The following is a 24,591-nucleotide window of genomic DNA, read 5'->3' as shown; positions in this document are numbered from 1 at the left end:
GTTCCCACAAATAGTCTATCAGCTAAATTACAATATTTATTGTGTTTATTTCTAAAACAAATCTAATTTTAATGGTAACAATTATATATGATATTTTTATGATTTAAAAATTATAATTATATACTACCTTTTTTTTTTATGAATATTCATTTTCTATCAATAAATAATATACTAAGATTACAATTCACAGAAAAGGGTCAGGGTGAGAATACAAGATCATTCCGCAAGAATTTACATGGCCAAAGCCGAAATCAATAATCATCCCAATGGAAGGAGGTGGTTCATCCCATCATGAAATCTCCAAACATCCTTGAAATTGAGAGGCGGGTTAGAAACATTAAAAATTATAATTATATACTAATTTTAATAAAATGAAAATATATATTCGAAGTAGTAGTTTCATCCAAACTAGCAGTGAAGATTCGCCTCCACCATATTTAAATTGTAAAATACTTTATCTTGCTCACAATTTTCCTGTAGTTTGCCTAAAATTTAAGGAAACCTCGATCCAAAAACAAAATAAACCACAGGCCAATTGTACGGATTGGTTCTAAACTAATTAATCGAATAACTTCCCATAAGCCCCCAGAAACAGGGATTTAATATTTTAGATTGCCAACAAGTTTAATTCAAGTTCCAACTATCTTGAATTTACCTACTTTTTTTCGCTCCAAACAATACGGAGTGGAGCTCTCAGCGGTGAATTGATGGAGAAACTACAACTTCGACAATGATTTGTGCCATAAATCTGGACAAGCGCCTTCGGATTGAAGAAAATCATTCAAGTTTGGCAGAGATTTGGTGGAGAAGTTTGATCAAACAAACCTCCAGTTGGTACCCACCTACCGATCTGTCAAAAAGTTTTGCCATTTTTCTTTGTGACATATTTTTAACCCCAAAGCAACCATATAAGAATTTGATCTGAACGAATCCGAATTCTATCTTTTTTCCCGGTCCATATATTTAAAATTTGCAGAGATTTGTTTTTATTCTAGTCTCTTCTGAAATTGAATGCTATATGAAGAACGAAGTTGTGTTTTCCTGAAACCGAAAACTTTTTAAAATATTGTTCAGTTGCGGGTCCCTCAGATTAGATCTCAGATATTTCCTTTTTGTACCTTCGGGAGTGTCGCAAAAGAGTTTCACAGAACGAACCTGCGCTACAAACGGTGGATATGATACAAGCAACGTAATTATTGCAGGGCTATTTCAGTAAAGCACAAAACTTGCTTACTTAGCAATGCTGAGTTCTTGTGTCCAGTTTAGGTCTCACATAAGTTAGATGTAAGGCGTGTATTAGAGAGCTCAGTAGGTCCTAAACAAGATAAGGACTTGTATTCTCTTCAGTTTCAATGAATACTTGTTCTCCCAGAGCATCTGCATTAAATAGGTCTAATGCAGAAGTAGTTGAGATTTCAGGGATGACAAACAGATTACAACACCAGAAGTCAACCTTGAGGGGATGGGTGTCAGCGGGACGGATGTCATCCTACAAAAACTGGTTTCTCTTATTATGGATTCTCGCATTTTTTTCAGTGTTTTTCTGGCAGAAGAATATAGTGGAAAGTATTAGTTTCTTCAAGAAGCCCCCAAGGCCCATTCCCAGATTAAGACCCCACGTGTTTAATCTCACGGATTTTGGGGCTGTGGGGGATGGTTTGACAATTAATACAAAGGCGTTTGAGGATGCCGTGGCAACCATTGCAGCGCTGGGGAATGAAGGAGGAGGACAGCTTAATGTACAGGCTGGACTCTGGCTCACTGCCCCCTTCAATCTTACGAGTCACATGACTTTGTTCCTTGCGGAGGAAGCTGTTATCCTTGCAGTTGAGGTTGGATGCTTATGCGTTTTCCTTTAAATAATTTATTTTCTTTTATAAAAAAAATGAAGTATCTTTGCTTCTACTTTCTACTTGAGATAAGTCACAGAATTTGCTAACTGTAATTTTTTTCAAATAATAATTTTTGGCTGCTCTTGATTAAATACTTGGCTTATGTTATGAACAAATCCTAAGAAATATCACACAGAAATCTGAATCAACTTAAGTACTCAGACTATGCCTAGAGAGTCTCCTGTAAACAGATACAGAAATATCTCGCAATAACTCCTTTGTTTGTCCTTGTATTTGACTTGTGATTGCACACATATAATACAGGTTATTATGAATTTAAACTGCTTACTGGGTGTACCAAGGACACTTGTTTGATTCCTTGAGCTTTCAGAAATCTGCCAATATGCTAGCAGATCACTAGTAGCTCCTAACATTCTGCACCGATGCTTTGAAACAGTGATGGTTGTTGAAGATTTTTGTCCTCATAACGTGTGGTTAAGGAATTTTATACCTATAACCTGCTGTTACTGAGAATTTTTAATTCTGCAATTGGATTACACAATAACGGTATGCTTTGATTTCATATGTAATTTCAATAAGATATTATATTTCTCTAGGATTTTTCATATCCTGAATTATATAAAACCTCTAATAATAGCTGGGATAACAAACAATTACAGGTATAACCAAACTATAACAAATGCTCATAGAAATAAGCAAACTCTAACTAAGAAACCATAACTATGACATCTAATGATATAATATTCCTAGCATCTCCCATCATCACATCATTCTCCAAATGGGGATGAGTGAACTAACAACACTCGATGACCACATAGAGTACTCAATCACAAAATATAAGATAAAGAGTAGGGATATGCACATCTACTCATGCCAAGCAATAGTGGAATTAGCCTCCCTAGGGATATGCACATCTACTCATGACAAGCAATAGTGGATTTAGCCTTCCTAGGCTTATTCAATATGATTGATCATATGAGACTTTTATCCAAGGACAGGGACAAACACATCTACGTATGGAATCAAGGATATGGACTTCCATCTCAAGTAATATGATAAATTTGGATAGGGAAAAACACAACTTTTATCCAAGGATACAGACAAACACATCTACCTATGGAATCAAGGATATGGACAAACATCTCCGTCTCAAATCGTATGATAATTTTGGATAGGACAAACACATCTAACCAATATCAAAGTTATTAATAGGGACACACACATCTTCTCATAACCATTATGATTGGGAACACACATGTCCAAACCTAACTACCAACTTTTGTGATTGGGGACAAACACATCCAATCACAATCAAAATGTTTGAGTTTTAAGGCCTTGTTGTCTTGTATGTAGCCATCATCATAGTTCTTTGTCACACAAAGGATATGAGATGGTCACTATTGCAACATAGGAATTGATCTTGCTTTAGTATATTGACACAAGTAGTTTTGTTACCAAAACAATTTTGCAACCCCATCGCTAGTGACTAATGAGAGGATGTTGAACATCCTCACACCTCTTGTGCGTCTGTCCGCTAGTAGGTTTTCTACTTGGCAAATTTGGCTAGTGGGCTTAGTTTGAGAATCCCCTCAATGTGAACTACCTTTCTACAAACTATGGAAGTGTGGTTACCACCTAAGTTACCAATTCAAATTTGGGTATAGATACAGGTATGAGAACTCGATACGTGGATATGTGATTTTTTGGGGGGTTTTGGACGTGTTTGGGTATTAAGATAATATCTTATACTTTCTATAATAGTCAACTACTTGTCTGTAGTCCGTCTTTCAGTCTAGATAGGAATGTTTCCTATCCCGTCTCTTTTTTCTTCAGTCCAGATAGGAATGTTTCCTATCCTGTCTCTAGTTTTGTTTCTAATTCCGTCTTCAGCCTACGTTGTTTCTTTTCTTTTAGAAACAACGTCCTTGTAATTCTTTATAAGGAACACATTTGTTCCTCTGTTTAATTAATGAATCATCCGGAAATCCGTTAATCTGCCAACTCTTCTTGAATCTTGTAACATGGTATCAGAGCCATGATAAGGAATTTTTTGAAAAATTTATAATTTCTTTTGAAATTATCTGCACACCACGACAGTCGTCTCTTTTTTGCAGCCTCCTGGTCTGAAAAATCCGTGCCTGTATCCTTGGGAAAGCTCGCAATTTTTTTCTGCAAATTGCGTCCAAATCACACGCGTTTGAAGCAACTCACGTCCATATATTTTCCAGCTCATTTGACAGCAAAATCGCAATTGTAGGGTCAAGGATTAGTTCGTTTTGTTTGCATTCTTCATCATTTGCGCTCTCCCTGAAAAAAAATCTGCCATTTTTATCAAGAAATCTGAAGTTTTTTCAAGCCTCTTTCAGCTAGGGCCGTTTTTTTCGAAACCCTAATTTTTGGGGTCAAATTTTTTTTTTGTTTGTAGATTCTTGGTGGGTTTTTCGAGAGCTCAACTGGGTTGTCGTCTGTTTTTTCTGGGTGCCTCGATTTTTGAGCTAGCGGATCCAAAAAACGACAGAAGATTCCTTCTGAGTTTTTCGAGCTCTCTTCTAGGTCATTCTCTGATTCTTCTGGGTCTTTCGTATTTTTGCCTCGAAGAACGTGCCTTCACAGATTTTCACAGTTTTTCATTGGAAAACGTGCCATGGCATCTCTGACAAATATTTTGCTCAAACATAATTCCAAATTCAATGGTTGCAATTATGGAACTTGGAAGCAGCGCATCATCGCAATCTTCGAATATCGAAACACCGATCAATTTGTTCTGGGTGTTACACAGCGTCCGACTTCTTTGGGTCCTGATCAAGATACATGGGATCTGAACAATCGAGAGGCAGTAATGCTTCTCAAACTATCCGTAGCTAATGACCAGCTTTCTCAGATTCCATCCAGCAAGACAGCTGCCGAAATCTGGACACATCTAAAAGGTCTTCATGAGACTTCCGACAAGAGCAGAGCCTTCTGAATTTGTTTCTGTTTTTTCTGGGTTTGTTGATTTTCTCCTCAAAAATCATTTCAAGTTGTTTGTAATACACAAGGTTGTGTGAGATTCTGGGTTTGTTGATTTTCTCCTCAAAAATCATTTCAAGTTGTCTGTAATACGCAAGGTTGTGTGAGATTCTGGGTTTGTTGATTTTCTCCTCAAAAATCATTTCAAGTTGTCTGTAGTACGCAAGGTTGTGTGAGATTCTGGGTTTGTTGATTTTCTCATCAAAAATCATTTCAAGTTGTCTGTAATACGCAAGGTTGCGTGAGATTTTGGGTTTTACCGTTTTTTCCACAAAAACGAAGTTTTATAATTGCAACTTATTTTGAGTCATAGCACTCTTCTGGCAAAGCTTCTTGGTTTCAGCATTCTGTAGATCCAGGGAGGGTCTCAATTATCAGAGAATGTTTCGACATCCGTACGTTGACCATTAAGGGAGGGTATTAAGATAATATCTTATACTTTCTATAATAGTCAACTACTTGTCTGTAGTCCGTCTTTCAGTCTAGATAGGAATGTTTCCTATCTCGTCTCTTTTTTCTTCAGTCCAGATAGGAATGTTTCCTATCCTGTCTCTAGTTTTGTTTCTAATTCCGTCTTCAGTCTACGTTGTTTCTTTTAGAAACAACGTTCTTGTAATTCTTTATAAGGAACACATTTGTTCCTTTGTTTAATTAATGAATCATCCGGAAATCCGTTAATCTGCCAACTCTTCTTGAATCTTGTAACATTGGGTACATATACATACATACATACATATATATTATAATAAACAAAACTAAATAATTTGATAGTATGATACTTCATCATTGATTAATGCCAAATTCAAAAATTAATATTAAATGCCAATTGCTTGATCATCTTGGCTAATTTTTTTGTAAGTCACTAAGACTACAACTTACAAAATTGTAATTTTAAGCAATGGTATTGTGAGATAAATCTCTCTTCTCAGCAATAGGGGATGCTCCTAATACAAGGCAGGAGAATCCCCAAAGGAGATATCCTAGCCCCTAGCAAATGACCACACAGCAGAAACACAAGATATAAGATCTGATACCAAACTCAACTCTTTATTCATAAACAACTGATTACATGCAATATGCCGGGCTATAAGGCCTTCTCGGTTATGGCCAAATACAAAACAAGTAATAGTTCTGCTAGATCCCTCAAGATCCAATCCAAACCTTAGTTAGTCTAGATCTGTAGCACCACAGCACTCTGGTAGAAACCTCCGAGCAAGATCTAATATTGTGCTCTCAAGCCACCAAGCAATCTCCTTGTTTCCCAAGCCTCAGCTATTAGCTCTTCTCAAACTTCGTTCCTATTCCACATTCTCTTCTCCAAATTGGATGAATTCTATGATTTAAGACTCCACAAGACCCCTTACTTATACCCAACTAAGCCACAAGTTGGCCTAACAAGTTACAAATTAAATGAACCCTTACATTAAATACATGTTGAGCCACAAGTCGGCCTACAACAAATATTAAATACCAAATTCCTTAGAAGGCTTACAACACTCATTAAATACGCCTAAGACAAATGACCAAGACCCAAATAGGTCCATACAAACTCCCACGATCGGTCCACGTCACGATCTCAATCCTCACACAATAAATGCACCAAGTCAGCCAAGCAAATCCACAAGAACTCCATCCCTCAAACCACATTGCCGAGTGTCAACAACCACCAGCCAAGAACTGCCGAGCTCCCTCAAGCATTGCCAAGCAACAGTATATGTTGAGCTCCTTCAGCGACCGAGTACCTTTAGTGACTGAGCACCTTAGCCAACACTACACCTAGTAACGATTGAGCACCACTCCTTTGGTGACCAAGTCCTTAACTCCAAAGCCAAAATCCCTCCAACATGCAGGATTACCAACTACCCTAGGATGCTCTTGCATTAGACACCCCAGGTACGAAAAGATGTTCTCAGTAGCTAGAAGAGCATCTTCTGGGATTCAACACATAAATTTCAAATTGGTTCTTCACATACATGTCCTCGAAGTCTTCAATTTGTACACTCTTTTCCTTGTTCCATTTTTGTTTCTTCACATCCATCCTCGATGTACTACAAGTTTGTTTTCCACGCTAATCTCTAACTCTCTCAAAATCCTTCAACTCAACTCGGTTACCAATACTCAAGTTCCTTCTACCAAGTTCTTCATTCTGCAAAGGAAGCAGGGAATGCTTCCTACCACATTTTTCAATAGTAATCACATTCTTGACACAATCATGCATAGCCTTGCAATAATACTGCCAAGGTCTACCAAGCAATATGTGGCAAATACTCATGTCCACAATATCACACAACACTTGATCCTTGTATTGCCCAATCTGAAAGTCAACAAGACACTGCTCCCTCACTTCCAAAGCATCATCATCTTGAAACCAGCCAATCCTATTAGGACAAGGATGTCTCATTCTCTTGAAACCAAGTTTCTGAGCCATCTCCTCAGCAACAAGGTTATCAGTACTACCACCATCCAAATCACATTGCAGATTTTACGACTAGACTTACGAGTCCAGAACAAATTACTCCTTTGACAAGGTTCTAGTGCCTTCTTACCAAATAGTACTTGTCAAGCCAACAAGTTCTCTCCTTCCTCAAGTTTAATGACATAAGCTTCAACTTCATTCATCGCAGCAACTTTGCTATCACTAGCCTTTTGTGAACATTCAAAAGCTCTATGACATTCTTCACCACAACAAAAACAATTACCTTTAAAGACAACCTTATCCGTCCTCTTCTTTAGCTCAACAGGTTTTGGTCCATCTTCTGCTCTCGGTTTATCCTTTACCGAGTGATCTTGCTTCTCTTTCCCTCGGGAACTTCCTTGATTTCTTCTTTTCAACTTATCTTCTACCTTTAGAGGATGTTGATAAGCATCCTCAACCAAAGCCATATTCAACATACCAATCTCATCCTGAATATTGAATCTTAAAAAATTAACGTACCGAGCTACCTTCTCCTTAGAAAATTCTCAATGTCCAGACCGAATAGTCAGCTTGTAGAAGTCCTTGGTATAATCCTTCACAAACATATTCTTCTATTTTAGATTCTGCAATCTCTTAAACAACTCAAGTTCATAATCAACAAGAATGAACTTAGCCTTTAGTTTTGTCACCATCAATCTCCAACAAGTGTTCTTCATTTCACCTTCCTCTTCTCTATATCTTTGCAATTCTTTCCACCAAAGAGCGGCATGCCCTTTCAACTTAGTCTATGCCAATCTCACTCTAAGCGGATCTCCAATATCCTCTAACTCAAAGTAGTTTTCCAATTCACCAATCCAATCAATCAATTCTTCAGGATTCGAAGCACCTAAGAAATTAGAAACCTCCAACTTCAGCTTCAATGGAGATCCAGATCTAGCAAACTGACCAACCTTATCTCCCATAGGTCTCTCTACACGATTAGTTCTGTCTTCACCACTCGATCTAGCAACCTCAAAGTCTTTAACAACTTCCTCATAACCGTCTTCAGTACCCACATGCTAAGTTACACCAACAATAAACCTCATGATCTCATTCTTCATCAACTCCATCTGAGATTTGAAACCTGTTTTAACCTTCTCTGAGATCCTCGCTTCTACAGCATCATAGAGATCTTCAATCGCCCTAGGGTCCAATCTTCTTGGAGGCATCTTCCAAGATCTTTGCAAATCCTCTGCAATAAATCCACAAGATCAACCAAATCCCCACTTTGATGATCTTCACCCCAGGTCCTGGTGCATACTGCCTCAACTTCGGCAATCTGTCTACCCGCTCAGGAAAACCTTCGCTCTGATACCATCTGATGTAGTACAAGGCAGGAGAATCTCCAAGGGACATGTCCTAGCCCCCAACAAATAACCACACAACGGAAACACAACACAAGATATAAGATCTGATACCAAACTCAACTCATTATTCATAAAACAACTAATTACATGCAATGTGTTGGGCTGTAAAGCCTTCTCAATTATGACCAAATACAAAGCAAGTAATAGTTCTGCAAGATCCCTCAAGATCCAATCCAAACTCTACTAGTCTAGATCTATAGCACCACAACACTTTGGTAGAAACCTCCAAGCAAGATCTAAACTTGTGTTTGCAAGCCACTAAACAATCTTCTTATTTCCCAAGCTGCAACTACTAGCTCTTCTCAAACTTTGTTCCTCTTCCACATCCTCTTCTCTAAGCCAGATGATTATACGACTTAAGACTCCACAAGACACCTTACTTATACCCAACTAAGCCACAAGTCCGGCCTAGCAAGTTACAAATTAAATAAACTCTTACATTAAATACACGTTGGGCCACAAGTCGGCCTACAACAAATATTAAATACCAAATGCCTTAGAAGGCTTACAACACTCATTAAATACACCTAGGACAAATAACCAAGACCCAAATAGGTCCATACAAACTCCCATGATCGATCCACGTCATGATCTCAATCCTTACACAATAAATGCACCAAGTCAGCCGAGCAAATCCACGAGAAGTCCATCCTGCAAACCACACTGCCAAGCGTTAGCAACCACCAGCCAAGAACTGCCGAGCTCCCTCAAGCATTGCCGATCAACATAGTACATGCCGAGCTACAGTATATGCCGAGCTCCTTCAACAACCGAGCACCTTCAATGATTGAGCACCTTGACCAACACTACACCCGGTAGCAAACAAGCACCATTCCTTTGGTGATCGAGTCCTCAACTCCAAAGTCAAAATCCCTCCAATATGCAGGATTACTAACTACCCTAGGATTCTTTTGCATCAGCTCCCTTCTTACCATAGGTATTTTCACTTCAACATGATTTTAACTGAAATTATTCAAAGGGGCGCTTCTCTCAATCTATTCCTCTCTTTTCAGGAATGATTCACAAGTAACTACATTCTTAATTTTACAAAAATCTCCTATTCTACAATAATACTAGTGGCTTGGTGGTTGATGTAAGAACAACTCCTAGGACAACAATTGACTAGAATACTTAGGTAGAATAACAACAAGAACCCAAAGTCTCTTGCGATTAGCCTGAATCTTTTATTTAACTAAAACACATGGCAAGGCACAAAGTCCCTTACTAATGTTTTCAAAATATAAAGTACTTCAAACTAAAGCTCAATGTCTTTAGCCTTTAAATTCGCATCCATTATTATCTATAGCAATTTCTTCTCTTGAAGCTCAAAGTCTTCAAGGAACTAAATCGAAAGCTCAAATGATCCAAACAAAACTTGAAACAAAGATCAACTGGTGCAACTTAAGGAAAATTCAATTTATCCCAAGATCCACAATATGAAGTTTGAAAACTTTGGTTTCCTTTATTAAATTCAGAAAACCTGTACCATGAAACACAAAGTTTTCAAGGCACAAGAGATCACAGGATACTAAACTTGCATAAAACAAAAGATGAAAATACACAACGAGCTCTCTCCTTTGAATAGGAAAAGAGGAGAGAAAAGGGGAACACTGAACCACTTTCACTCATTTCACAACTAACTATGACTTATTCAATGTTGCAATGCCTAATGCACTTGCAACCTGATTGCATGAAGCAACTATACAGGTACATATTTTCCAATATTTACACAGTATTTTGCTTCGATATGCAATGTGTCAAAAAATCTATACCTGCTCTAGAAAGCATAAAGAAGAAGTGTCTATTGAAAGATGTCTTCACAAAGTATCAATGTGTTTTCCAAACTTCTGCAGAGACTCTTGTACAATTGCAACATTTGTTTCACTGGTATGCTGTGTAATGATGGTCACTTTCTAAAGTGTATTTGCACCTTCTGAAAGAACATTGTCACATTGCCTCAACTTACTTTGCAAGATACTCAATGAATATTTCCAGCTTGCCAATTTGTCTATCATGCTGAAAATGAAGACATCTGCTTCAAGCTGTAGACGAATAGCTTCTATGAACCATGTTAGGATATCTTCTTCATTGATCAACTCACTATTTTCAGCAAAAATCTTGCATAATAGTTCTTGGAAACATTTACTAATCTTACTCTCTTGGTTATCACCTTGTTCCATTGCTGCTTTGATCGCAACCATTAGTCCTTGTATGGCTTGTTCTTATTAACCATCAGATGTGAATAATCATAGCATATCTTTACAAAAGAGATGTCCTCATACTTACACAAGACATCGAGGTCAATCTCTATCATGCTTCTCTAGACCTCAAGATCTCCATCCAACAGATTGAGTTAATGATTAAATGAACATAGAAGTTCATTCAATTATTCTGCTGTCTTCTTTTCATTCTTCAACACTCTATATGCATCTCGAATTACTTGCGTACATTGTGATTCTATGCGGCTCCTCCATTCATCTAGGGCCTTTGACTTACGTTCTACCTGTACAACATGCTTTAAAGAAACATGATCAATTAATAGAGAAGAGCTCTTCATTTTCTCTATGGTATCCAGAAGTCGCTCATTCTCTCCTTTCAACCTATTCTTTTTCTCCCACAACTTATCTTTCTTTTGTGTGAGCATGTTTAGCGCATCCTATTCATCTTGTTGACAACTTAGGCATGTTTGTTTACTGAATTCAATTCTGCTAAATTTGTAATCTCCGGACTGCATTTCCTCCACAGGTTTGTCAACTAGAGGCTCAACTACCTCTGCATACTTGACTTCATCATTTCCAACCACGACCCTTAAAACCATTTTTGCTTTTGTGCTCTTTGGGGCCTTGGATCTAGCAACTTGTCTAAAGTCCAGATGGGATTTCTATCTTCTTCCTCTTTTGTGTTACTGCACTCAACAATGGAGGTAAATATTAGAATATTATAATGTTTCTTTAATCGTCCTCATAAATAAGTCTTATATTTTTAAAGTAGTTTTAATTTTCGTCTTTAGTTCACAATTGTTTCTTTTAGAAACATTGTCTTTGTAAATCTATATAAGAACTTTTCATCTCCTTTGTTTAATACAACTACAACAACATCAATTTATCATAACATGGTAGCAGAGCAAACACTTCAATTTTTTTCAAAAAAATAATAATTTTATTTTTGAAATTATCATTCCCTTTTTTTATTCGAAAATAATTTTCAGCCTGGGATTTTAGTTTGCAAATCATGCCCTTGTTTTGGTCCTTTTTTTCTGCCTTTGCACGGTTTCGAAGTTGCTGTTTTTTGGAGTTATTTCTGCTGCAAATCCTGCCAATTTTCATGAGTTTTTTCTGCAACTCGTGGTCATTTTTCCAGCAAAAAATAGTGACCATTTTCACTTGTTTTATGGTCTATTTATGCTTATTGGAGGCATCTAGGGTTTCTAAACTCCTCAACATTAGATTCACGCCCAAAATCTGCTCTTTTGTTTGCAAATCCACCATTTTTTTGAAGTTTTTTTTCAACCCAGGCCATTTTTGTTTGAAACCCAAATTTTCTGTATTGGATCAATTTTTTCTATAGATTCTTGGTGGGTTTTTCAAGAGCTCAATTGGTTTGTTTTTCTGTGATTTTTGTGCCTCAATATTTGAGCCAGCGGATCCAAATTCCAACAACATATTCTTTCTGAATTTTTCAAGCTCTCTTCTGGGTACATTTTTTTTGGGTCTTTCGATTGTTGCCTTAAGTACATGCCTGCACAAATTTTCACATTTTTTACTGAAAAATGTGGCAGGGCATCTCTGACAAATATTTTGTTCGAAGGAAATAAGAAGTTCAATGGTTGGAATTATGGCACGTGGAAGCAGCAAATGTTAACAATCTTTGAAGGTCGGAATACTGATCATATTGTTGGTTTATAATTTTTTCCTCAAAAATTATCTGTTGGGTTTTATCGTGTTTCCTCAAAAATAAAGTTTTGTATTTTATTATCTGTGTCTCAGATTCTATTTGGTTTTGGTTGATTTTTCAGGTCAAAAATCATGTTGGGTTTTGATCAAATTTTCACCTCAAAAACCATGTTGGGTTTTTGTTGATTTTTCTCCTTTAAAATTTGTGGCTTTTGTAGTTTGTTTTGGAGCATCATGCTCACCTGCAAAGTTTAGAAAGTTTGTCGATTTTTCCTCAACATCGTGCTAACTGTTCTCAGTGTTAATCTCTGTCTCTAGGGAAGACCAGCTTTGCTATCCAACATCAGCTTGGATGTTTTATGATGCTTTCTAGTTAGATATTTTGTTGATTCTAAGAGGGTTAGTGGCAGACTCATCTTAGTGGCAAAATTTTGTCTCTTGTTGCAAAGCACTCTGAAGAAGGGGGCACCCTTCTTTGTTTTATTATGGGCAAATTTTGGCTTCTTGATCATTAACATTTTGCAGATCCATGGAGGGTCTTTGCAACAACAAAATGTTTAAAAGAATTTGTGATCAAAAGACACCAGTTAGATAATGACCATTAAGGGAGTGTATTAAAATATTTTAAAGTTTCTTTAATGGTCATTTTAGTTAAGTCTTAAGTTTATTAAGTAGTTTCTATTTTCGGCTTTAGTTTAAGATTGTTTCAAATTGAAGCATTGTTTTTGTAAATTTATATAAGGAGTTTTCATCTTCGTCTTTAGTTTAAGATTGTTTCAAATTGAAGCATTGTTTTTGTAAATTTATATAAGGAGTTTTCATCTCCTTTATTTAATACAACTACAACATCGATTTATCATAATAGTAGAGAGAAAGAGGATGATCCTATTGTAGACGTAGTAACCAATATAGTTATCGAGTCAACCTATGCAATTGTGGTCACAATGGGAGGAGTCTCTGTGTGAATGGTCACATGCGTAGGACTGATATGAGCCTTAGCCACAAATTACTTGAATTTTGTTGAGGTAGTGTCCAGTAATGTTGTAGTTGGAACCAACATAAAGGGAATAGTAATGGAGTATACATCAAACACACTCTCAAAACTTTGATGCTTATCCTCTGACATGATTGTAGGAGCCGCTAAGGAGGCTGGCAAAGCTAGAGAGTTATCATGATTGAGTCCACAAGATTGTCATGTTCCTTGAAGCATGCATCCGTAGCCATGTCCAATGATGAATCTGGTAACTCATTTGACACGTGTAGAGTCAAGAAGTGTTGTTGCAACTGATGCATCCACAATACTTGTTGTAGGGATAGACTTCTTAGGCTTCGGTGGCATCTCATCATCATTGGAATCAATTTGGATCTATTGAGGTTCCATAGCCGTCGCCTCAAGGACTCTTCCTACAGCCTTACCTCCTTTGGTAGTGAGTTTTGGAATGGATGCAACCAAAGGCTCAGAAGTTGAGGTTGATGTATCATCTTACCCTTGCTTTTAATCTTCAACCTAAACCAATTGGACCAACACAATCAAAGTCTTTACCTAGTTTGATCTTGATACATTTTAAGCCTCTTCTCTTTAACCAAATGTTAGTATTGGCAAGGTTTGGTTGAGACTGATCACATATAGAAGTATTTTCTTTGGATGACTAAGTGGAAGAATGGGCAAGCTTTCCACATGATGCTTTGTGTAATCCAGATCAAGGATTTCATCATTCTCTTAGCCCTAGTAGGTATGTTTGCAAGGTTAAGTTCAATGATTTGTTTGATGGTCAATAGTCCAACCTTTGAATGTCTACATTGGTTTGCAAATCAATCTACATGTCCTCAAGGTAGTGTACATACATGAATTACCTCCTTATCTTGTCTTTGAGGCCTCTCTAGTCAAAATAACTCGTGGCCATGAACTTCTTCAATGTCATCCTTTGGAGTCCAAACTCCATGTTCTTTGCCTTGGGAACTATGGCCAAAGATTATCTGCCAATCATGAATTACCTCCTTATATTGTCTTTGAGGCCTCTCTAGTCAAAATAACTCGTGGCCATGAACTTCTTCAATGTCATCCTTTGGAGTTCAAACTACATGTTCTTTGCCTTGGGAACTATGGCCAAAGATTATCCACCAATCCTTAATGTAGTTCATGAGAAATTCCCCACCCTGGTCTATGCAATGTGGATTGGTACACATACATTGCCATGAGCTGTCTCAACTTTATCAATATGATCTTGTTAGCGGGATACCATGATAGTGTATATGGTTCACCTTTGAAATACCCAACTGCAGATATGCAAAGTTGGGGAATTGTAGGAATAGAAATCCATACTCGTTCACTTTATTCCATGCTTCATCAAATATACGCTTCTTCAGAAGCTCTTTGTTAAACAAGCACATTTAATGCCCATCAAAAAAGCATCTTGTACTCTCCTGTAATGCATGTGACTGGCCCCTAAAGGCTATTGATCATAGTACTCCAAACAGGCACCATTGTCCTGTCTCCCTTGGTGGAAATTCTTGAAAAGATCCCAAGGTAGTATCAGTGTAAACCATATTAGAATTCATGTAAGTTGTCCTAGTGGTAGAGTCTTGGGATAACTGCTCACAGGATATCACTAATCATCTCTCCGCAGAATATCTTATTTTGTTTGGATCCAAGAATTAAAGAGATGTGTTTGTACATCCAAGGCTCAAAACTGTTGGATCTTTTGAGTCCTATGTAGATGAGTAGAGTGATGAGATCATTGATCTCCTTGAATTTTGTACGACGTACACCCTTTGGCCATCTCATGAGGTTAGGTGTTTTGTTGATCTACTAGTTGTAATTGACATATTTGATGCAATATGCACTATCTTCATTCCGTCTTTCCAAGGGGAGTAGGTAGAACTCGGAAAATCCTATCAATATTTATCTTGATCTAGACAAATGATAATATTTCCGTCTTGATCTTTGATGTTTCTAGACTGATGGTCAAAGTTTTTGGCACATCAGAAATGAACTTTGGTTCTAGAGCAGCCAAGGGGAAAGTGAAGACCACATATATGCTACTCTTCTTGATGTAAAACACTTCTTCAATCACTGCGGCATCAACTCCGTTTAGAAAATCTTCTATGTCCATGTGAGAGATATCGGTATCTTTTATTTCTTTATAGTATGAGGTAACCTGTGAAGGAGGAATGGAGTTGTGATACTAATCTTATTGGTATTTCATCTTCTTTTTCTCTTTACCTTTGATTGATGTAGCTTCTTTTGACATGGCATCTTTGTGAGCATGTACATTAAAATTCCATAAATCAAGAACATCATCATGAGATGGATCCATTGGACGCTTTTTGATGCGTAAGTATGGATTTTGAAATGTTATGAACAAGAGGTATGACTGGAAAACTTTAGGACAACGAAGAGATGAATGGATTTGGGCTAAAAGTGGCTCTTTGTGTCGTGAGAAAAACCAAAAATGGGTTCAAAGGGTATTGCATGTGCAAAGAGTAAGCTTTATGATAGAGGAATATTTGAAAAATGAGTGACATGGCATCTACTTACAAATGGAAGTTTGAATTACCATTAAAAGTGAACCGATAAACAACTACCAATGATAAGTTTAAGTCACGTGGCAGTGGTGGATTAAGTATGGAAAGAGACATGAAATGCATGAAAGTGAGTTTTTGAGATGCATTTACACAATGGAACAAAAGCTTGCTTTTCTTGTATACGTATTCATATAACATTTTTAAATCTTGACCTCATATGCAAGCAAGATGAGTACTTGCATATGCAACTTGGAGAAATTGAGACAGAAGGGGGTAAAAGATTCCTATGAACAAAACATGTGCAAATCTGAAAATAAAATGGAAGATTTTTATCTACTGACAAGAACAAGAATATTTACATAAAAGCCCTAAAATAACCACAAGAAAACTTACCTCACTTCACCAAAGACAAGAGAGGAAGTCTTTTGAAATCTTTGAGCAATATTTGAATCAAATCTTTTGAAATCTTTGAGCAAAATTTGAATCAAATCTAATATATTTTTGGATTGAGAAAAAGGGAGATTATATAGACAACAGATCATGACTCAATCCTCTTGAAATCAATGCATATTTGAGTCAAGATGAGTTGCTTGACAAGTGTTGCATAATGGAGAAATAAAATGCACAAATATAGCACCATTTTGAACCATTCAAACTTGGAAATACTTGAAGAGATAAATGCAAAGATAGCCAAAAATGGTGTCAAGAGGTCAAACCACAAGCATTATAGATGAGGAACAAGCTAAGAGTGCCTTATTTGCACTAAATCCTTTCGTTGAAGCCAAATGTTTGGATTGGAGACACCAATTGCTCCTCAATGAGTCGTCTTTGAGCAAGAGAAAGCCCTAGATGGGCTGTTTTGACCAAAATGCATGTTATTCCTCCTTGACCTTTTGCCCTCTTTATAACATTAAATTGACCTTTTAATAAATTGAGTCTAGGTCTCAAAGTCAATTTTAACATTATATAAAATAAGACTTCAATATTTCTAATGTCTCAAAAAGGGGACATTACACAATTCCAAGCCTGTGATCACCGTTTGGAACTCCTTGTCATTGAGTGCATTCCAAATCAAGAAGGGATGATGGGTGCATCTACATTTCCAACTCATAGCCAATCCTTTGCCTATGGAACTATACCGACTCCGATACAAGCCCTAAGTAGGCTATCGTCTAAAGCTCCCCTCTATTCTTCTCCAATGCACTTTATCGCTACCCATCTTGGATTTGCAATTGAACCCAATTCCAAGCACCACTTGATGAATAGAGAGGAAATATTTATGTTTGTTCTAAATCCGCTCTTCATGGCTAGATTATCATCACCAAGAACTATCATGACCTTATGGAGGAATTCAACATCATCAACTACAAATATGTTCCTCAGGCAATCTTGTGTAACCTTTCCCACAAAAAACAATGACCGCTTTCAATGCTCTTTTTTAGAAATTGAGCCACATCTTTCCATCTTGCTTATATTACTCTAACACAACCATAGCAATGAAGCTTGAGGGAGGAGGCTAAAAATATGTTTCTCAAAGTTTGCCTCTTTGCATGCCTCACCAATTAATCACCTAGGGTGTTATTGCATGTACTTGACACATTACTTGAATGCCTCAAATTTGTTTTGCAAGCCTTTTTTTCGTACAGTTAGTGAACAATTGAGTCCACCGTCACTCTGTTTCTGCCTATTAAAAATAATGTTTGCCTCTACATAGCCTTGCTGCTTACTGTGAGAGAATTTGAAATCCTTGAATGTTGCCAATTGACCAACTTGTCAATATGCTAATCTTTTGTTTTGCCTGTGGCAATTGAATGTGTGATAATGTGAGAATCTCCTTCTAGATGCACATGGGGGATACCTGAGCATTCCGCCATAATTTCCTCAAAAAAGCAGCTTTAGCTTCGACAATGTTATTGGCGCCAATAACCACTTTTTTTGTAGACCATGCCAGGACATGACCCTTCTAATCTTTGGCAATACAGCCCATCCCTGAGGGACTAGGGTTTCCTTTGGAAGCGCCATTGAAGTTCATTTTCACCCATCCTTCGTCGAGTTCCTTCCAAACCACTTGCAGCTCCTTGTCTGAAGATGGATTAACCCATCTAGGCCCATTAACTAGCAAAACTATCTCCAATTTAGTCCTCATAATATTTATTATTGAAGTAAGATCCTTCTTTCATTACCTTATTATCTGTCAAAAGACTTGTCATTTTTACATGAATGCTGGTTGACTATAATAAGAAACTAGAATCACATTTTTGCTTCTAAATCTGCCAAATTAAAATCTCATTCAGGTCCTTAGTTCAAAGACTATTAAGTCAATACTTTATATTTGTAGCAATCAACAAATGTCACTTAGCCTGAAGCCATGATATAGCATCAGAAAGCAGAGTAACACGGAGACGCATCCCCCGCTTTTTGCCCCATGTTTTGGAGACAGGGACACACCTGGGATTGGGGATTTCGTCCCCTATCCCTAGTGACACCACTAGATTTTTCCATCTCCGTTGAGGATGAGGGGATGTACTAGTGTTGACTATTTGCTGATTCAACTATTTATGTTAAATGTTCCAATTCACTGCAATGTTCAAGTAGTTACTTTTTTGCTTCTTTATATCTTATATTGTAATACATCTTTTCAATAACTAGCATTTTGAGTAATATATGTATAGTATATACAACCCCCTGTCCCCTGCTATCGTCCCCCCACCATCCCCAAATTTAGGCCCCTTTGTCCCCCCATCCCGGGAACTTTTCCCCCCATTCTGCCATCCCCCCATCTCGCAGGACAGTGTAACTATGTCAGAATATTAACAATTTTGGTATTTAGGCCTTTTCAACACATGCTTGTTATGATACTGCGTATAATGGAAACTGTCTGTTAATGGTTCAGTAGTTAACATTCCCAGGCTTAAAGCATACAATGGTAATAACAACTAAATATCTTGGCTTCAATGAAATTATAATGTTTTAGGGCTCATTCACAACCCCATTCAAGAAGACTGTCTTTGGAATGTCTTTTTTAGGGACTTCCAGGGGAAGTTTAGACATTGGGGGATTCCCCAAAGTCTCTCAAACATGTCAGGGACATCTAAGTGTCTCTCTGGCTGATCAATGAAAAGAGTTTTTTCAACTTTTTCTTTTGAAATCTATATCCAAGCACAAATCCTTATGGCCTATGAGCATCACCCAAACACAACGCAGTAAATTTTCCTTTTAATCTCATTTCATGTCATTTCCAAGTTTCAAAATAGTAAGGACTTGGTGCTGCAAAAAACAATTTATAGAATTGTGAAAACAACATTCACCATGAAAGTTGTGTGGTTTTGAAGGCCTTAATTTTTGCTTGGTTGTGGGGACTCTGTGCCTCAACACCATCTTGTATCACAATAGTTTATGTTAGGTGGGCTGCTCTTCGACTTTGTTGGGGCCTCTACCCCAAACTCTTGCAAGGGGCATTGCCTCTAGATCCCCACTAGGGGCATTGCTCTTACACCCTATTGGGAGATTCACTCCCAAACCTCCACCCTTTATTATTTTTAATGTTCAAGGTCATGTGTAAATATTTAGTAGTTTAAAATTTACTTAGTATCCAAAGTTCCATTTGTTATTCTTATACTTATTCTTTACAATTCGTTTTAAAAGTTAAAACTAATATTTCAAGTACTATGTGCATTTGCACCTCTAGGCTGCTGCCCTGCTACCCTTGCCTCTTTGTCTCCTCGCCCTCCCCAAACTTAGGTCCATTGTCTCCTCATCCCCAAAAATCCTCCCTCCACCCCTGTCCCACATTCTGTCAGAAAACTCATTGTAATTATGTGTAGAATACAAATGCTCCTTATAGCAACATGTCTGCTAATTACAGAATATCATTATAATGACAAGGTATGGCTGCAAGGGCTTTACCCTACTATTCTATATTTCAAATGTTAATGTTAAACATGATTGCAAGGATTCTAATCAATACTACTTCACCATCGAGTAAGGCTATGAAAGTTACAACCATACTTGAGTATTAAAAACATCATCCATTGTAATAATAACATGGCTGCGAGCCTTGACGATAATTTTGAATGAGAAGCTTGACTGTTAGTTATATGAAAACAATTTCATGTTAAGGTATGACTACAAAGGCTTAAGGCTGAATAGAGTATAAACGATAGCTCAAGATTAAAACATAGCATCTTCATTTTTTAGAAACCAAATACTTAAATTTCCTAGCAGCGGCTTTAAATCATACTACTTTTGGCATAATCAGGACAATTAACCAATGTAAATACCTCAGCCTCCAAATTTCTTCTCAGACTGCACAGTTCATCTTTTCCTACAATCTGAGTTCCAGCTTAGCACAAACAATAAACTTTTGTTTTTACTCAAAACTGTTCTGATTAGATTCAATCTCATTGCCTTGGTTTGCATGATTTCTGAACATGCAAATTGCTCTCCCTAGATGACTCAATCAAAATTCAAGGGTACAGAGAGTCTGCACCTTCATCAAAGCTTAAAGAAAACTTTGACCAATTGTAATAATAGGATCTCAAGCATGATCAATATTAACTTGAAGAAAATCATGAAGATACCTATATCTAGTCTGTCCATCATGGACCTAATTTAAGACATTTAAACTAATGCAGTTAAATCATTATGAAACATCTAGGTTGCCTATTGGGTTCGGGTTCAAGTTGGGGATCAAAGAACTTGTTCTCTGGTACAGCAAAATTTTTAAATGAGTTTTGGGTCGTTGGTACAAAAATATGTAAGAGAAGTGGAAGCATTCAAATCCGAATGCTTTGCATTTAAATCCCACAGCTTCTTTTCCCTTTCTTGGTAATTTTTTATGCTTGTGAGAGAGGAGACACAAGTTGGAATGCACATATATTAAGTTTTCGGCTTTTTTTATTGCAATGTATTGTGCTTTATTGAATGGATGAATGAATGTGCTCCACTTTCTTTCTGATGCAAGAACTAGCAACTTATAAAGACAAGACAAAGTAAACAATAAAAATAAAATTATTAATCTTATAAGACAAAACATACTAACAACTCAAGAAGACCAAGTAAACTATTTTTTTTTTAATAATATGTACTTAGCCTGTACAGAGGGTCATTGCTTAGCCTATACAAAAAAATGTAAGATTTATATAGATCTATATTTATGCATTCTATAAGCATGAATTAAGATTAGAATGTCACATAATATCATATAAACAACAAAGTACCATTATAGTATCATATACTTCAAGTTCAACATTAAAATTTTAAAATGCCAAATGATAAATCATAGCATCAAGTTCAACTATCATTGTTTCAAGTTTCAACTAATGGATTAATAATTTTTTCTCCTTCACCACCAACACCATCATCTTCTTCTTCTTCTTCTTCATTGGCATTAGTTGAATCACAAATAGTGCCAAGGCCAATGGGATCATTTGCACCAGTAACAATATTGGTGCCAAATTCTTCCAACTCAACAACTACAAGCTAAGAAGTGGAAGCATCCAAGTCTGAATTCTTTGCATTTGAATCCCACATCTTCTTCTCCCCTTCTATGCTTCTGCGAGAGGAGACGCAAGTTGGAGCACACATATATTAAGTTCTCATCCTTTTTAATTGCAACATATTGCACTTTATTGAATGGATGAAAGAATATGTCCTCCAATTTCTTTTTGATGTAGGAGACAACAAATTATGAAGACAAGACAAAGTAAACAATAAAAATAAAATTATTAATCTTATAAATTAAAAAATGCTAGCAACTCATGAAGACCAAGTAAACTACTTTTAATAAATAAAACGTACCTGTGATATAATTCTGATTGCAAGGGGGCACAATGTTTGAAATCGTTGGCCATTGAGGTACCACCAATCATGAGCATCCTTCCTAAATTGATGGCACAAAGCTTCATTGCTTAGACCTCTTGCACTCACAAACTCAATGAACTCCTCTGTAATTAAATCCCACATATCATCACGAGGAAAGATTCCAAGGAATGTTGCCTTGTTATGCCCCCTTTTTAGCTCACCATGGTTGGTGGTTTGACCTAGCCTACTAGTGGCCTACGTAGGCTAAGTCAGATGGATAAAGGGTCTCAGTTGGCAAAGCCAAAGGCCAATTTCCACACCAGAGATCAGGGATGTTTAGGATTGCTCTTGGTTTGTCTTAGTTTGGCCCACTTACCATTTATAGTAAGTGTCTATTTCAAGAAAGTCAATATTTCTATCTTTACAAGGGCGCTTGAACAACTTGGTGGCAACATTGAGATTCAATATCGTTGAATGGAGAAGTTATTCAGAGACTTACTATTTATTGTAAGTCATTGTTAAGGAGTTGCTATTGTTAGAATATATAGTCCACCAATATAATTGAGAGGGAGGGGGTGTGAATCAGTTATCCAACTATTATCACAATTATCAACCTTAATCAAGCTCAACCATGTGAACAATAGAATCAAAAACCACAACAAGATATTCATGCACAATAACACCAGATATGTTAACTAGGAAAACCCTTGATCAGAGGGAAAACCTTTGTGGGAATGATACCCTCAAAATGATGTACTTATATAAATATTCCTTGTTAGAGGATGGACCCTGTTAGGAGCCTATAACAACATTTAGTACATATCAATCTCTATTAGGAGACTTTGAATCTTTGTTTGTTAGGGGTTGTGGAAGGCAGATGGATCCATTGTTCAAACAACTTCGAGGGCAAGACCAATGAACTCACTGTCCAAATGATTTTTGTGTTATTACTTGTAGAATAATAGAATTGAATTGTACTTCCTTCCTCTTTCTTTGTCCTGTCAATCGGACCTTTGCTCCTAATCTTGTAATCAGATCACAAATCTCGCATCCATTAATCCCTTCAATCGCTTACTCCCATTCACCAAACACTCTGCTCCTTTGCACTTCGCATAGAATACATATTACATTTCACATTACAAATAGGGAAAACATCTTTCCTTTATACTCTATCTTTAAAATATTCCTTGAGTCGACCTTGAGGCTTTCCCAATTAACTATAATAAGATAATTAATTAATTCGCAATTACAATAGCATTGTCGACTTAGTATATACAAAACTTCACACGTGCGATACTAGGGCTTGCGCACTTGTTGACATCACCATCCGATTGTTCTAGTCACTGATTGACCGCGCATCACCAGATTATATCTTTGCTAGAAGATATAATAGGATCATTAGAAATTGCTCTCCATGCATTCTGTCTTTGTACTGCTCTCTGTAAATCACTTATAACTTCTGTACATTGTCGACTTAGACTCTGCACATTTAACCTCCTCATTAGGATACCAGGTACAACATGTCCTTAAATGCGCATCACTTGTACATCAAAAATTTGTTCATATAGGTATGATCTCTGTCTGCTACTCTTCCATTCTTCACAGACTTACTGCTATGTTGACATCAATGACAAACATAGTCATGGATGCAACATGTCAATACTCTCCAATGCTTAGGATACTCCCCCAAAGGAATACCATCAGCATTCATGCTAATAGCTATATCTGGCATGAGCACTTAGACTCCTGGTATGCACAATGATTAACTCTATCATCAATTAGCTCAGTTTGAGGGACTTCCTATTTATAGTTTGTCAGTTATGCCCATGTTGCTATATTTGGCAGGCCACTGGGACTGGCTTTAATTGTAGTGATTGCCCTTGGCACCTTTGGCTTGATTAGGTTCAGAGATTTATTAATTGTAGTAAGTTTGGGATTGGTAGAGATGGACCCTTACTATTTTTAGTAAGGCAGCTAGATTTGCAGTGGATGCAGTGGTTGACTCTCTAGTTCAGATGAAACTAAAGAATAATAAGTATTGATGGAATTATGTTGTTTTAATTATTAACAAAGCAATGCTTTATTTATAATTATTCATTTATGGCACATTATGAAATAAGGTTATGATTGGACTTTAATGAAAGGGTCTATTCATCATTAAGATGGGGCCAAATGACTTAAGTATGTGCATTTAAATATCATTTATCAAAAGTAGGCCTTTCTATTATTAATCTCCCAAAATGTGAGCATATGAGAAGCAAACATTTAATGAATTAAATAAACAAAGAAAGAAAAATCATTTTCATGCGAGAAATATAAAGGGGGGATAATTATGAATGCAATTTCCATCAAAAGAAAATATATTTTCAAGTAATGTGAGGAATGAAGCTGAATATAGACTTGTTATGGAGAATTATATAAAGCCAAAAAAGCCAAAAGTCCAGCCATTCTATTGACATTTGCTTTATGTAAATTTGGTGATGGGTTAAAACATGGGTTTTGCAGAAGGAAGGGCTTGAGACATAGGGAAAATTTCTTCAGCTGTTAGGCACTTTGAATTGGTGAAACAATCCAGTGAAATGTGTGGTTAGCTATGGCTTCAAACAGGAGCCATGATTGAATCGAATGGTGAAAGAGTTGGGTGTTCAAGTCTTTAGAATTGTTCTGAATTGTTTGCAGGTGTTAGG

At 36.9% G+C, this 24,591-nt stretch overlaps 1 protein-coding gene across 1 annotated transcript in view; it reads left to right on the top strand.

Moving 5' to 3' along the window:
* The first annotated feature begins 465 nt into the window (after window positions 1-465).
* LOC149572085 (putative polygalacturonase) overlaps window positions 466-24,591 on the top strand; it is a 61,764-nt gene continuing 37,638 nt past the window's right edge. The window contains exon 1 of the mRNA XM_089813392.1: window positions 466-1,832. Coding sequence (XP_089669518.1) covers window positions 1,353-1,832 — 480 coding nt within the window. The 5' untranslated portion in view covers window positions 466-1,352. The remainder of the gene's footprint in view (window positions 1,833-24,591) is intronic.

The sequence above is a fragment of the Cupressus sempervirens genome, chromosome 2 (assembly GCF_028749045.1).
Source record: "Cupressus sempervirens isolate cs-2001-9-10 chromosome 2, ASM2874904v1, whole genome shotgun sequence".
NCBI classification, from domain to species: Eukaryota; Viridiplantae; Streptophyta; class Pinopsida; order Cupressales; family Cupressaceae; genus Cupressus; species Cupressus sempervirens.
Note: the sequence above shows the minus strand (reverse complement) of the source record. Positions and strands in the feature narration are given on the sequence as shown.